The sequence below is a fragment of the Gobio gobio genome, assembly GCF_949357685.1.
Source record: "Gobio gobio genome assembly, chromosome: 12".
Lineage (NCBI taxonomy): Eukaryota > Metazoa > Chordata > Actinopteri > Cypriniformes > Gobionidae > Gobio > Gobio gobio.
In genome coordinates, this window is record NC_137105.1 from 27,298,861 (window position 1) to 27,315,185 (window position 16,325).

Sequence of the window (16,325 nt, forward strand, 5' to 3'; positions counted from 1 at the left end):
CAATAATATTGTTGAATATTAAGTGTCCCCAACTAAGCAAGCCAAAGGTGACAGTGGCAAGGAACAATAACTCCATCAGGTGACAAAATGGAGAAAAAAGACCTTTGGAGAAACCAGGCTCAGTTTGGGGGACAGTTCTCAGTGTATGATTATGATTCAGGCAGCATTACAGGTCAGAAGTCAGATTGGATCGGAACATTCATTTAGCGCTTTGGGTTTTAGAAAAGTGCATTATAAATAAAATGTATTATTATTATTATTATTATTATTATTATTATTATTATTTTTATTAACATTCAGAATATTTATCCAGTTCCATCTGGTTGAAGATCGGAGTCATCACACTGATATGGAGACTGGTTTGTTGAGGATCGGGGCCACTGGCTGTTGTGTCGATGAGGCCTTCACAGGAGAGAGTCTAGTTGACACAATCTCTGCTGGCACTTCAGGGATCCGTGGTTGTGTCTAGGCGTGGGTACACCATCTTATCTGGATACGGCCCGGATTAGGCATACTACAGTAAACCTCAGGATAAACAGAGTGATTAATATTAGCGTAGATGCCATTCTTCTTATGATGTAATGAGTACATCGGGTGTTATAGGAAGTGTTCCTTCACAGCTGAGATTGCATTGCAGCAGAGAATTTAAACAACACGCAGCGAGCGCATGAGAGCGGTTCTGTGCAGAGCGCCACGGTGAGTTTAACAACGATCATAATATGGATCATATAGATCAGATACAGACCGGAGCGAGCGCGTTTCAAGTTTTTTTTATTGACATATTTCATATACTCTAGTGCCCTAAACATGAACCAGCACCATGTATGTGCAAATATTTAATCACATCTTCTTAGAATTAAATGTATGTGCAAATAAGGATGCTGATAAAGCCGTACGGCTGATCATCAACACGATGACACGATGGATTATTCTGATACACCGAAGACAATGATGTAGACCGAAAATTCAAAGAAGAATGCGGTGATATGAAAATATTTTAAGACTGTTAAGAAAATTAATGTTGACAAATACAAACATGACATGAAAACATGTCTTGAAAACATGAACATATGACTAGAAAAAATAACTACTAGATTATGATGCATAAATGTTTTTGAAAAAGAAACATCGAAAAACAAAATGACCGTCTCAAATAACCCAGTCAATAATATCGGGCATTGCATTTGAGCTGAAACTGTGAATAAACAGCACCCTGCAGAGTTTTGCTAGCGGGTTAATAAACTCAACCAAATGCATCCTACATTAGGTTAATCAGATATGTACCTATTACAACTTACATCAGCACAAAAGGATTACAGTCTATGGTTTAAAAGTGAAACTCAAATTTTGAATGCACTCTTCCCTTAACAACAACGCTGATACACGTTGTGTATACTAAAGCACAGAGAATTACTAAAGCAATACTATTACAATCTTGTTCTCATTATAATGCTATGTATATGACAGATTGGCGATGTACATCTTGCACTTAATTTTATTTTTCATGATCAAAGTTATTACAGACATCACTGCGCGTTTTCATAGCCATACCGAAAAACAACTTTAAATAAAAACAGGTCTGCTGTTAAAAAACACGACAACAAAATTACACTGCTGCATTATTAATATCATCAATGATTTTGAAAAAGAAATAGCCTATGTAAAAAGAATATGACCGTCTCAAATAACCCAGAGTCGATAATGTCAGGCATTGCATTTGAGCTGAATGAACACCAGTTGGTAACGGCAGCTCTTTGCTAGCTGGTTATTAAACTCAAACAAATGCGTCCTATATGACATTAAAGGTTCATGAAACCCCAAAACACTTTTTTTAGTGAAAGTCATAAAAGACAACATTCTATTACAATCTTGTTTTCATTATAATGCTATGAATATGACAGATTGGCGCGGCACATCTTGCACTTAACTGTATTTCATGATCACAGTGATTCCAGGCATCACTGCAGTGCGTGCTTCTGTTTCACTTTATTTCGCCGGTCTGGAGGCGTGCTGTCTAACGCTAACCAATCAGACCTCAGTTACCGCCCAAAATGCCGCAATAACCAATCAGAAAAATAGACAAATATATTTTTTTAAGTCAGGGCGATCATAGTTTTCATGATCGTTCGTCGCTGTCACGTTATTAGACCGTATTCTAGGTTACTATGTGCAAAGGTTTTTTGTCCAATAATTAGGAACTTTTTTTCAGAATTAAGTAGTAGGAAATTACTAGTCATCAATTTTTTTTATATCAGCTATGCATTCTGTTAATTTTGTGAATTGGTAAGTTTCATTTGGGCACGAAAAAATATAGAGCTGAGCATCATTAGCTTAACAGTGTAAACTAATGCTATGCATCCTAATGATATCTTCCAAGTACAGGGTGAAAAGCAACAATCGTAGTACTGATCGGTATGACATCTCTTCATTTACTGCCACAAATAGATTTAGTGAAGTTTTGTTCACGAATCAACAAAAAACAGCACAGACTTAAGTAATTTAGATTTAAGAAACCATATCATTAGCTCTGGATTGACAATATTCATTTCTAGATTTTAATTGGTAGTGTCCACACAGCTGATGTTTAACTGTTGTAGCTTATCCACATTGTGTGTAAGTAATAGAAGCTGAACAATGAAAAGTGCCATCGTTGCATCCCTAATAAATACATTAATCTTTAATACGACGTGAAACTAAATGTCCTTCTGGAATAATGTGTTGGTGGAAGTAGGGGTGTGCGATATTGACAAAGGATATCTCTATTTTCTTGGATTTTCTCGATAATGATAATTAGACAATATTGTTTGAGTGTTATTGTGCTGGTACCATGGCAGGTTTAGGACTGCCGTGGTCAGCTGACTCCTAAAGTTTATGATATTCTTCATATTCTGTGTGGTGGTCAGTTCACCGCAATGACAGAAATCATCTTTAAACCTAATTATATGCATGCATAATATTTTGTGTCAATTTCATAAATTTAATAAAAATGAATTATACGACGACACAATAGGGCTGTTACCAATCAAATTAAATAAATATCAACAAAATTCATCTTTGCAGTGCAGAGGAAACACCGAAGCTGCATCTGAAGTTGCATTTATATAATTTACACAGACGGTTTAATGCAGCTCATAGGTGACAAATGAATAACCTGCAGTTATGCATAAGTAATGTTTTGATGTTTAATAAAATGTTGAATATTGATATTTAAAATTATTTAAAACATGAAAAGATACTTTAACTGTGAAATTAAACCCGCCGGTAGGTGGCAGCAAGTTACCGTTAATGAGTGAGTCATTTGAGATTCAACCGATTCATTCAGACGGTTGATTCATTCAATCTTAAAGGGGCACTTCAGTGCTGGGAAGATGAATGTGTATTTAAACTGTATCATTTATGTAGTAGAAATGTAAAATTATTTTTGAATTTGGTGCCTTCTAGACTGAGAAAAGACAGAAAATGTATTTGTCTCATGTGGATGAAAGACAACAACTCCCAGAATGCACTTGCTTCGCTGCCCTACTCCCAAAGCCATGGCTATTGGTTATCACTTGCCCACCGCGGCACCGCCCCAACATAGTTTTGATATTCATTGTAATAAAATAATTTCATTCATTTAGAGAATAGACACTACAATTAAAAACATGTCTTTTCAATAAAGTGTGAGTGAGCCGAACGAAAGTCACGTCACAGACGCAGGAGGAGTCAGATTTCATTCATCACGAGAGAAGATCTGAGCAGAGCAAGCGCGGCTGTCATTCTCGGCGCATGTCCAGTCCAGTGTCCAGTTTGGCGCGTTATCAGATCGCATATGGAAGCTAAACTTTCATAAGAATTCATTGAAAAGTTGAAACACTCACTTTGCTCCGTTATGAATGCCCGAGCCGAGCGGGCATGCGCATTTACATTCTGTGAGGGAGATCCCTCCCCTGTGGGCGGGTTGAAAACTTGCGGAACTAGCTCTTGTCTCTTGGCTCTGGCCAAAAATCCTCAGATGACGCAAAATGACGATATTTGCGTCATCGGAGGATTTTTCCCAAAAATAAAATGCATAATTATCTCGTCTGAGGGGATATGAGGGGGGAAAGTACCATAATTAGAATATACTACCGGGGTTCTACTGAAACAAAGTTTAATGCTAAATCACTGAAGTTACCCTTTAATCTATCTTAGACAGTGAATAATTGATTCAACTGATTCGTTCAAAATGCTGATTTATTCAGTAAGAAAACACTGCCTTGTTTAGCTCAGAGACGCAATTACAGTCCTGTGGCTTTGTTTTGAACTATTTTCAGTGGCGAAATAGAGCAAAAACAGGCAATATGGAGTCTAAAATGTAAGTCACTTAATATTAGCTTCTTGATTTATTTATTTATTTTGAAATACAAGTTTAGTAAACAAGAACGCATTTGTTATCATGCTGATACCTGGAGAAAAACTGCACTCTTTGTGTGATATTTATTAACTATATTAAATTATATAAATATAAAAGCGTGCAAAAAGCACGCTAATGCACTTTAATCACATAATGTATGCATGCACTCTCTGGGTGTGTGTGAGGTATATACCTGATAATGTGAGATCGCACATTGTTAAAACAACAATTACGATATTATCGCAGACGATATATATCGCACAACCCTAGGTGGAAGTTTTATTTATCGAGGTCCTATCGGATTGGAGTGAGGAAAAGGGATGAAACTAAGGACCAAGTTGCAACCTGGCCATCTATGGAGAAGCATGCTTTTTTTGCCACCATAACAGAGTAGTTATGGCATCTACCGGCAGGGGCTAACTGCCCCATGCTAGCCAGCTATATCTTGACACCATTGTTGTGCCAATTTGTACATCATAAACTATCATTCAAAAGTATTTTTAAATGTGTTTGAAAAGTCTCTTATGCTCAAATAATGTAGTAGGCCTCACAGGTGGCACCAAATTAATACTGTAAATTGTGTGGTCTCACATCACATAAAGCTTCAGTCTGTAACTTTTGCCTCTTTGTCGCCATCTCTGTTTGAAACCTGCAATTGCTGTTATTTGCGAAATTATCGTCTTTACTTGGGTTGTGCATTGGCACGACGACTCAGCGCGGATTCATTTAATGTTTGGAGGAGTATGTGTGGCTGTCATTCATTTACCGCACTGGTGTGGATACTGTGCTTCGGAATCACAGATTCTCATCTTACCCAGAAAATGTCATCTGAACAAGTAACACATTTGCCACTTTTGTTCTGACCAACTGAGGAAAAAAAGCAGAGAGAAATAAATTGGGCTACCAATGGTGATTAAATCTAACAATCGCTTAGCTCATATCACATCAAACTGTGCATATTATTATTATTGTTATACTTTGTTCTCAAATTTTTTGTAACAAATTAGCTCAAAGGGGAAATATTTAATTCATTATAATTCATTACAATTAATTATGAATATTTGGATCAGTTGAATTAATATTACAATCAAATCTGCTTGTCCAGCGAACATTCAGTACTGATTGTCTATCATCTCTTCAGAAAGGATATTTTCTGTGGCCACAGAAAAATAACTCTTTCTTAGCTCGTAGCTATGATCGATTTGTTAATTTGACAATTTATTTATAAGCAGACCAGAATCGATTCGTAAGAATGTGCACAAAGTTTATTTAACTAAAACACAAACACATAATTAATCTACACCATTATGAAAAGAGTTAGAAACCTGGGTGAACCATCAGTTAAGACAACAAGCTCCTTTGTTTGAACAAAGGGGTTTACAGCTTTAAGTAACTACACCGCGATTTTGTATAACATATTTTACTTGCATTTGCCTGAGCTGTTGAAAGGCATCCAGATATACAGTTGCAGGAGAAAGTCTTGATAGTTCGGCCCGATGGTGTTGCAGTTGCAAACAATTCATTGTGTTGAGTGAAGAAACAACGGTGAACTTGCAGAGACTGTTATGGTCGAAGAAGGTCCACATGGCTTGGTGATTGTATGGCCGGATGAGGTCTTTGTGAACTTTGTGTTGGCTTTTTAAGTTCCACAGAGGCAACGCCTTTTTAGTTTTGGCTTGACCAATGGGAAACGTACAATTCTCAGGCGGGAGAGTCCCTTTGATTGAAAGGCGGACTCATTCGCATGATAGGGCTAAACTAGAAAATGTGTGATCATTTATATTCTGATAAATATAATAAACACACTGCTTTCTTGAGAAAGTGATGTCCACCAAAGTTTGAGTCATTAAAGGGTTGATGAATTGAGAAATCAACTTTCCCTTGAGCTTTTGATATATAATAGTTCATGGTAATATAAGAATATCCTGTAAGTTTCAGAGCTGAAAACTTCCTTGTTAGTCAAAGAAAAGTTTTTATTGACACCAGGCCCAGCAAACGATTGATCTCAGGTGTTTATATCCACCGTTCGGGCGGGCCAAGTAATAAAAAAATAACATTTCAATCAATCACCGGTGGATGAGAGATAAATCTTTGTGTTTGTTTGATAAAGACGTTTTGCAAGCCCTGTGGGACGAATTTTTCCGGTTGCCGTTTTCCCACATGCTTCAAAACAATCCCTCACGATGTACTCGCGGGGAGCCGAAGCTCATTAAATATGCAATGCTTATCCAATCCTAGCCGTGGGCGTTTACTTCCAAGTCTTCACTGTGGCACGCCCATACAATCCGAGCTTGCAGGAGAGAGACTCAAAACCAGGGTAGAAAATAGCCTATTACTATTACATTATGATGTTTTTGAATGTAAAAACCATGCAAACGTCAAAAGTTGACCTCAGACAACAGTATATAAAAAAAGCCAGTTCATGACACCTTTAAATGAGGAATATTTTGATCGGAGACACCAGCTAGATGGGCTAACATTAACTAGTAATTATATCATCAAGTATGCAAAACACTATACAATATAAAACACAATATACAAACAGTAATGATACACCAAATGTACTGGGGAAATGCATGTTTATTCATTAAAACAGATTGTCAATGAATTAGTTGATAGAATTCCATTTCTATAGGGCAAGGGTGCTCAACCAGTCGTTCGCGGTCGACCAGTCGATCGCAGACTGCTTTCCAGTCAATCGCGAGAGTAAATTGCAGTCTGGTTTGCCCTTTCTCTCTCTTCACCCTTCCCATATCTCAGACCTCAAATACATAATTACCCTTTATAGACGTAGTATTTCTTGAGTAAAAAAAACGCTGTACCTAATTTAAGAAACAGTTCTTTATTTACCCTTACAGGATCACTGATTATGTTCAGCTCTGCGTTGCGCTGTGTGTGTGTGTGTGTGTGTGTGTGTGTGTGTGTGTGTGTGTGTGTGTGTGTGTGTGTGTGTGTGTGTGTGTGTGTGTGTGTGTGTGTGTGTGTGTGCTGGCTGCCTGCCGGAAGAGGAGGGGCGGAGCTATGAGCTGTGAGGATTTGTTTGACAGTCCAATGGAGTAATGAGATTTAACACAAGCTCTTTTAATGCTTTTCATTGGTTAAATATTTGTAAAATCCACTGACAGACTTTAAGGGTGACCTAAAGCATTGCTTTATGAAAAAAAGTAACACTTCATAAAAACATTCAGTTATATGTCACTTAAGTTATTAATGATGACCTAATCATTTACAAAACATGACTATACATTCATAAATGATTAATAAGTAATATGCTAAAATTATGATAATTTACTAATGGTTTGTTCATAATTTGTTCACAATTAACCATTGTTTATTGAGATGATACTAAAACAATTTCGACATACTTCAATGATTTATAAATGATAAATAGTGTATCAACTAATAACTCATTCATTCATAACTCAAATCTATTTTGATTTATTTCAAGATTTACAATTTTTTTAAAAAAAGATAAAGATTCAAAAGATAACTTGCAGCACATTTGTAAATTGTAAACATACCACTGATTAATAAGTTATAAAAATATAGTCATGTTTTATAAATTATTAGTTCATCATTAACTAATTTATAAATGTATTTTTTCTCTCGTTGGATCATGTACCTGTGCTTTTATTCAATTTTTTTTTGTGTGTGTGTTATATTTGATGCTCTGTTCTTGTTTTTAGGTTGACTTTTTATCATTTCTGTCAAGGGTCTGCAGATTAAAAATAGCCCTTTGGACTAATTCTGGCACATTTTAATTTTTGTTTATTAATGTGCACAGCCCTTATAAACAAAATAAACCAAACTAAACTAATTACTTATAAGTGACTTTAGGCTTGCTACGATAGGCGGTGTTACCGGTGTTTAGATTTTTTTATAGCAATAAAATAGTTTAGTTCAGTTAGAGAACAGACAATACAAATAAAAACGGAACGTGTCTGCTTAAAGGGTCATGAAACCCCAAAACACTTTTTTCGAGATGTAAACAGATATGTATAGGCTGCACATCATGAAAACACTAAAAGTACTCATTAATGTTATTCATATGTGAAAAATAGTTATTTTTGCATTTTTCAGAGCGATTTCTGTCTTCCGGTTTGAAAAGCTGAGTCGGAGCAACGTCATTCGCTGTAGCCTACTCATCCTTCATCTCATCTCTCTGTTGTGAACATTGCCAAAGTGTGAACCAAGAACAAGTCTCAGAACTGCTGTAACTGCTGCTGTCGGTATCGCTATCCATGTCACCTGTGTCTGTGCATTGCCGGTTTGCATGTTAGCTAATTTTAATGCGCTTAATGACACTCCCCTATTTATGCAAACCATTCCCTCTTTCCACACAATACCCATCCCACCTTTCTGCAGTCGACCACGCCCCTTTTTGGAAGCCTTTTCAAATAGAAGGTGTGAAAAAACCCAGCTGCAGCAGGGGGGTTTCATGACCCTTTTAATAAAGCATGATCCGACCATGAGTCTCGGCAGTTGCAGGAGTCATTCATCAGATTTCATTCATCACAAGAGTGAGGAGCTGACTGAGATGATCGCGGAAGAATTGGTTTCAAAGTGAAATGTAAAAGCACCTATTTAAGGGAGTTTGTCATTTGTTTTGTTGTTGTGTTTTTCATAAAAAATAATAGGCTAATGAACCCACAATTCAAGCAACCCGCAGCCGAATTGGTGCTAATTCAAAACCAAAAGTAAAATGTGCACGGCCGCACAGAGCGTGCATTTACGGACGAACTGTTATTCATTGATGGCGTGCGTCTCAAACAGCTCCCTAGTTCAGTAGTCAGGGCACTGATCAGGACATAACTCAATGCCTGATCAGTGCCCTGACTACTGAACTAGGGAGGCTGATTGAGACGCACCCATGGCCTCACAGAGTGCACATTTACGGACGAACTGTCATTCATTCATGGCCTCACAAAGTGCGCATTTACAGACGAGCTATTATTCACGGTGTGTTCGCACTGGCACGTTTTCAGTTGCGTTATGAAAGCAGAGTGGTCGTGTGCATGTTACTTTTGGTTAGATAGAATTAGTGATTTAAAAGCAGAGTCGGTGATACCGGTATTACCGGTGTTGTCACACGTTGATAAACCGGTGGGAAAATTGCCTCACCGTCACATCCCTAAGTGACTTAAAACTGAACATTATTGATAACGACAAAATTATGGGCTGAATTCAAAATCGCATATTAACATACTAATATTTCATATAAATATATGGCAGGAATAGCAAGAGTAGAATGCTAGTGTGCTAATCTGAATTCAGCCAGGGTAGATCTCAGCACACTGAAAAATTTAAAAGTAGATCTTTGTTCAAAAAAGGTTGGGCACCCCTGCTATAGGGGGTTGCCTGTGCTGTTCTCCCATTTGAGAACAGTCAGCCCAAGTGTCTTTGAAGTCTATGGATTAGCACCTGGGTGCCAATTCCCAGTGGGGAAACTAGACATCGCGGAGCCTGTCTGGTTCCTTAAGGAGATTAACAATGTAACGACTGGACAGATCAAACAATTCTTACAATTTAATGTTAACAACATCAGCATTGCGTAACTACATGTATTTCGCGTGTATTAGCGTTACCTGTAGATTTCAATTTCTGTGCAGTCTAATATTTTGCTTTTGACTACAAGTGAATCTCCAGTTGTCACTGTAATCCAGAAAGGTCCAAACGACAATCATCAATCCGCCATTTAAAATGTTACGTTTAATTATTCCAGCTGCTGTGAGAAAAGGCTATAAATGATCCGCCACCTGCAGCATCCTCACATGCGATAGCCTAATAGCCTTTGTGTATACAGACGTGACGTAATGATACAAAGACGAAAGCACCATGCTCGAATTTCCTGCGGAAAGCTACCAGTACCACTCAAATTATAACACATTATTACAAGCTTACCGTTGTGAATCGGGCTAAGGTAAAGGGATAGTTTTGAACACTGGCTGGTTATGTACTTGCTCAAATTGATTGGATAATTTTTAACTCAAAAAAAGTTATGGACTGCACCAGCGAGTTTGAAAGTGTCGGATGTCCCCTCCCCCATTTTATCTTTGGGCACCAGCTAAGGAATTTCACCTTTTAAAGTGGCATGAAACTCCCTTGCTTCAGCAGTGTTTTTTTTCTCACACCTGTTTTGAAAAGGGTTGCAAAAAGGTCAACTGTGATAAGGTGGGAGGGTAGCTTGTGGAAAAGAGGCAAGGGTTTGCATAAAAAGGGAGTTTCATTCAAGGAGATTGTTGTGAACTTTCTTTTCCTCGTTTGAAGAAGAGACCAGGAGACGTTGGGATATCTTTCAAGCAGACATTACTCTTTATTGAGACACGTGCTGTTCTTCGGCTGAGGTCATCCAACAAGTCTAACTTAACAGTACAGAACACTAACTTATCTACATTTCAGGGGGAGGGATTATACAGCAGGGGAGGAGACACTCTGAACAAAACAATGCAAATGTTGTATAGGAAATAGGGACACACCCCAAACATTCCTGTATCATCAGTTCTAATTCAATCAGCATAACAGTGTCATTCAAATGCATAGATGCTAATCCTATCACTCAGGCAGTATTGCTCTAAGCTTGTCATGGTAAATAGTCAGGAAGTGCATAAAGACAAAATACTTAATGTCTTAAACACTTACACTGCCTGCCTTAATCTCCTTAGAATGTCCTCAAGTTTACCTCAAAATGTAAAACGTCTCAGGTTACTTGTGTAACCTATGTTCTCTGAGTAGGGAACGAGAACGCTGCGTCACTTTGACGTAATGGGAACGCCCTCTGGGTGTGCCGATTGTCTGAAGCCCTTATAGAATCTCGCCAATTCATTGGCTGATGGCGCGGGCGCCACCCTGATGCTCTTACGTCGCCACATTATACATGCGCGCGCGCCGTCTGCTCCTCAGATTTTTCTGCCGAAAAGGAAGGCCTGTCAGCAGCTCGAGGAGCTTGGCAGTGGACGCAGCGTCTCGTTCCCTACTCAGAGAACATAGGTTCACTCGAAGCTGTGTCACTTTGACGTAATGGGAACGATATACTACACACGCCAAGCTAAAACGCTGCCATTTCTGGCTCAAAGAATACCAGATAACCTGCATGGCCGGATTAAGCTGATAGAACATGTGAACCCGGAGCCATGTCGAGATCCAAACTATAGAACCTCACAAAAGTGTGCGGGGAGGACCAACCTGCCGCTATACAAATATCCTCCAGAAGAGCCCCTCTAAAAAGCGCTTGAGAGGAAGCCACACTTCTAGTAGAGTGTGCCCTAATGCTAAGAGGTGAAGGTTTACCACGCACCTCATATGCCAGCGAGATAGCCTCCGTCACCCAATGGGAAATCCTCTGCTTCGACGCAGCAAGCCCGCGGCGGCCAGCACTGAAGCACACCAAGAGTTGGTTAGATTTCCTCCAACCGTCAGACCGGTCTACATAACGCTTCAATGCTCGGACAGGACAGAGCAAATTAAGCTTCTCGTCCTCCTTTGAGTCGAAAGGAGGAGGGTGAAAAGAGTGAAGGGTGATAACCTGAGAACGAAACGAAGTGGACAAAACCTTGGGCACATAACCTGGCCTAGGTCTTAAGGTTACTTTGACTAGACCAGGAGCAAAATCCATACAGGTTCCACTAACAGCGAGGGCGCCCACACGCTTCAAGGAGGATAATGCTAGTAAAAGAGCAACCTTCGGAGCGGATTCTGACTCTCGAGCTAACTCAAAGGGCTCAAAGGGAGCCTTTGTTAACCCCTCCAGGACAACTGAGAGGTCCCAAGAGGGGAGCGTGCTGGCCTCAGGTGCCTAACCCCTCGCATAAAAGACGAAACTAACCTATGCTTGCCTAGAGGGACTTCATCCAACTCCCTACAAGCAGCGATGGCAGCAACGTAAGGGTGGTAGCTGCTGCTCCAGCGGCAAACTTTTCTTGCAGGAACTCCAGTACTGGACCCACCAGGCAGTTAACTGGATCCACCGAATGGGACGAGCACCATGACTCAAAGACCCTCCACTTGGAGAAGTAGAGCCTCCTAGTGGAAGGAGCTCTCGCACTCGCAATGGTCTCCTGAACATCAGCAGGAAGACCAGTGCCCAGATCTACTGACCCTTGATGGGCCATACCCACAACTTCCAAATTTCTGGGTGAGGATGCCAAATCCTGCCCTGAAGCTGGGGACAGTAGGTCCTCTCTGATTGGGATCTCCCAGGGGGGAGAATCCAGAAGGAGAACAATCTCTGAGAACCAAGTCTGGGACGACCAGAGTGGAGCCACAAGCAGGAGGCTGACCCCGCTCTCTCTCACCCTGTACAGAACCGCCGGAATCAGTTTGATGGGCGGGAATGCATAGAGTTTCAGATTGGGCCATGGATGCGCGAACGCATCTATCCCCAATGGAGCTGGGGAGCTCAGAGAAAACCAGAGCCGGCACTGGGACAACTCTTTCGAAGCAAAGAGGTCCACCTCCGCTTTGCCGAACACTTCCCAAATTTGAGATACATCAAGAGCTTCTGCCTCGACAGGTAATCGGCTGTGAGGTTCAAGACTCCGGGTACATGGACTGCTCTCAGGGACAGAAGTTTGTCCTGAGCCCACAGGAGGAGGCGGCGCGCATGCCTGTCCCCATATTGACCCTCTTCCGAAGAAAGAGAGGGTCCCGCCATACTGATAGGGCGCGGAAGCAGCCGTGCGACACCTTCAATAGGCGAAAGGCCGATTCTGTTGATCGAGCACCTGAGCGTTTCATCCACCAGAGGAAGGGCCTCATGTGGAGCAGTCCCAGGGGAAGCACCGGGGAAGCTGCGGCCATGAGACCCAGGAGCCTGCGACACGTACCCACGGAAACATTATGGCCGAGCCTGAAGCGGGCCAAGCATGTTAAAATACTGGAAATCCGAGCAGGGGCCAAGCGGGCCTGCATCAGAATGGAATCCAGGTGAACTCCTAAGAAGGTGGTTTGCTGAGCTGGGGTGAGAACACTCTTGTCGGTGTTCACTCTCAAACCAAGAGACTGAATGTGCTGAAGAGCGACATCTCTGTGGCGAGTCACCAACTCCCTGGAGTGGGCCAGGATGAGCCAATCGTCCAGGTAATTGAGTATACGGATGCCCTGGAGCCTCAACGGCCAGAGCAGCATCCATACACTTCGTGAACATCCTCAGTGCCAGGGTGAGGCCGAAGGGAATGACTTTGTATTGATAAGCCCATCACCTTCAAGGCGAATCTGAGAAATTTCCTGTGTCGTCGGACGACCTGAATATGGAAGTATGCATCTTTCAGGTCTTATCGTAACAAACCAGTCCTCCGCACGTATCTGTGACAAAATAGTCTTGAGTGTTAGCATCTTGAACTTCAGACGGCGAAGGTCCAGAATGAGACGCAGTCCGCCGTCCTTCTTCGGAACCAGAAAATAACGGCTGAAGAAGCCACATTTTGCTTCCGCTAGCGGGACCTCCTCTATCGCCCCTTTGAGGAGGAGAGAAGTAAGTTCCTGTTGTAGAATAGAAGCCTGTTTACTACAGTTTGAATGATCCCGTCAAAGCGAGGGGGGTTGCAACAGAACTGGAGTGTATAACCGGACTGAATTGTGCGGAGGACCCAGGATGATACCCATGGCAGAAGCTTCCACTTGTGGGAGAAATGTGACAGAGGAAGTGGGGTGTTGAGGTGCAGTGGACATACCTGAGATAGGGTGTCGAGCTTAAGAAATATTTCTTATTGTCTGTTAAAAAAGGTTATGCTTTTTAAAATGTTTTTATTAGAACAGTGATATTTTTTTCAGGACTTTGATGAATAGAAAGGTTAAAAGTACATTTCTACAATTCTATTAAAGTGGATTTTTTTTGTATTATGGATGCCTTTTCACTTTTGATCAATTTCATGCATACTTGCTGAATAAAATGAATGGTATTGTTCATTTGGAGTATCTCTGGTTGCTGCATATGCAGAGGAAGACATTTGTTAATAAAAATATGTAATAACATTTATTTTTCTTTAGTTGTTCCAGCGATCAAGTCATCTCACAGTTCAGCAGCTGACTGCAGCACAGCAGCAACAGTATGCCCTTGCTGCAGCCCAACAGCAACACCTCGGTAACATAACCTCTTTAGACATGTACTTTCATACAGATACCCTTATCATTCTCCCTTATCCCTTTTCCACCACAATGTTGCTGGTCATAGATGTTTTTGGAACATAGAATTAATTAACATGGTACTTGTAGCTAAATCATTTTATTTCAAATGACTGTGGAAAATAAAGTTGCTGGAGTAGCCATCTCTGCAGCTAGGTACCTCACCCTGAGACCTTGGGTCCCGAGTTATATGATACAAGCTTGTGAACTTGCCAAAAGTATGGTTAAGTACTTCAGAGTGCTTTTAATCCCGCTGAATTTGTTTGCATACAGAATGAGTGTTTAGTGATTTAATTTTATTGTGCATGGGTATTTTTGGGGGAACACAGACAGTCTCCGAATTAATCTGTCCTGTGTTGTTTTGAATCTAATGCTCTGTTTCCCCCCACCCCCCGGTAGGCCTTGCACCTGCGTTTGTGCCAAACCCTTACATCATCAATGCTGCCCCTCCTGGAACAGACCCTTACACTGCTGCAGGATTGGCAGCAGCTGCAACACTTGCAGGTATAGGCATGTACACACTTTATAAATATCAACCATAATATAGACAATCCTTGGATCTTAAATATGGAGAGTCCTCAGTCTACAGCTCATAATTTATTCCTACAGGTCCGGCTGTAGTCCCTCCTCAGTACTATGGAGTCCCGTGGGGCGTGTATCCAGCCAACCTCTTCCAGCAACCTACTGCAGCTGCCGCCAGTCATTCTGCCAACCAGCAGGGGTCCAATCAGGGTCCAGGACCAGGACAACAGGTTGATGACATGTCAACATATTATAAGCCTTGTTCATCACCTGACATGAGCTAACTTGTTCTGAACCAAGGCTATCGACAACACTTGTGGCATAATGCCGATAAACACAGAAGATAAATTTAACTTTTTTTTGTTTTTACTATGTGAACTTTTAATAATGTATACATTTAAGGCATGTGCACACAGGGTTATTTTAAATATGTTATACACTGTAAAACATTTCACAGATCTTCAATAGTAGAAAAACAATAATGGACCTGTACTTGCATCACTTAGATATTCATTCAACCAGTTTAAAATCATTTATAATAGAATGAAAAAATTTAAAAAATTTGAGTTCCCCATTTCACTTAGAAAACTTTACAGTTCAAATTATAAACTGGTTTATTCTGAAAAATGTGAAACAAAAGTTGTTTAATTTTGCCTTCTTAACCTCCCAAAGCGTAATCCTGATTCCATTGTGTTACTATAACCATGATTGCTTATTTTAAAAAAAGCCTGAAGGATAAGTCAGTTATTTTCTTTGGTAATCAGCATTATGCCACTATAATGCTGTTGACTAAGCTGAACTAGTATTGAACCAGCAACATTCATTTAACAAGCTTTCAAAGTTCAGTCACAACTTAGCATTCAATATCTGAGGAGTTGTTTGGTTTGTGACCTCAGCATTGTTTAAATGTTATAGTTTCTTGCTATAAGGCATCTTTGCTTCACTCAATAAATAGTTTAAAGAGCTTTTGTTCAGATTTTTGATCCCCTTCACAGTAAAATGCATTTCAATTAAGGCTGTTATTACTGACAGTGAATAGTCAATGATTAAAGAAACAAGTTGCTTTAGAGGCTAGTGGTTTACTTTAGGCTATTTTGTAACTCTTTCCTCCCCCCTATAGGTGATGCGTGCGGGGACCAATCAGCGACCTTTGACCCCTGGCCAGAGCCAACAGAGTCAGCAGGAGTCCCTTGCTGCCGCAAACCCAGCCCTGGCCTTTACAGGCATGCCAGGTGAGTCATGCTCTGACCTCCTTTCCCTGTGGGTAATTTGTATATTATAGACTGGAAGTGGTGGAAAGAGTACTGAA

General features: G+C 40.5%; 1 protein-coding gene across 7 annotated transcripts in view; it reads left to right on the forward strand.

Moving 5' to 3' along the window:
* The window catches only part of pum2 (pumilio RNA-binding family member 2), a 243,473-nt gene that overhangs the window by 120,507 nt on the left and 106,641 nt on the right, over positions 1 to 16,325 (forward strand). For all 7 annotated transcript variants that reach the window (XM_079831666.1, XM_079831668.1, XM_079831667.1 and 4 more), the window contains 4 exons: positions 14,360 to 14,453; positions 14,894 to 14,998; positions 15,104 to 15,246; positions 16,137 to 16,248. In XM_079831666.1, coding sequence (XP_079687792.1) covers positions 14,360 to 14,453; positions 14,894 to 14,998; positions 15,104 to 15,246; positions 16,137 to 16,248 — 454 coding nt within the window. The remainder of the gene's footprint in view (positions 1 to 14,359; positions 14,454 to 14,893; positions 14,999 to 15,103; positions 15,247 to 16,136; positions 16,249 to 16,325) is intronic.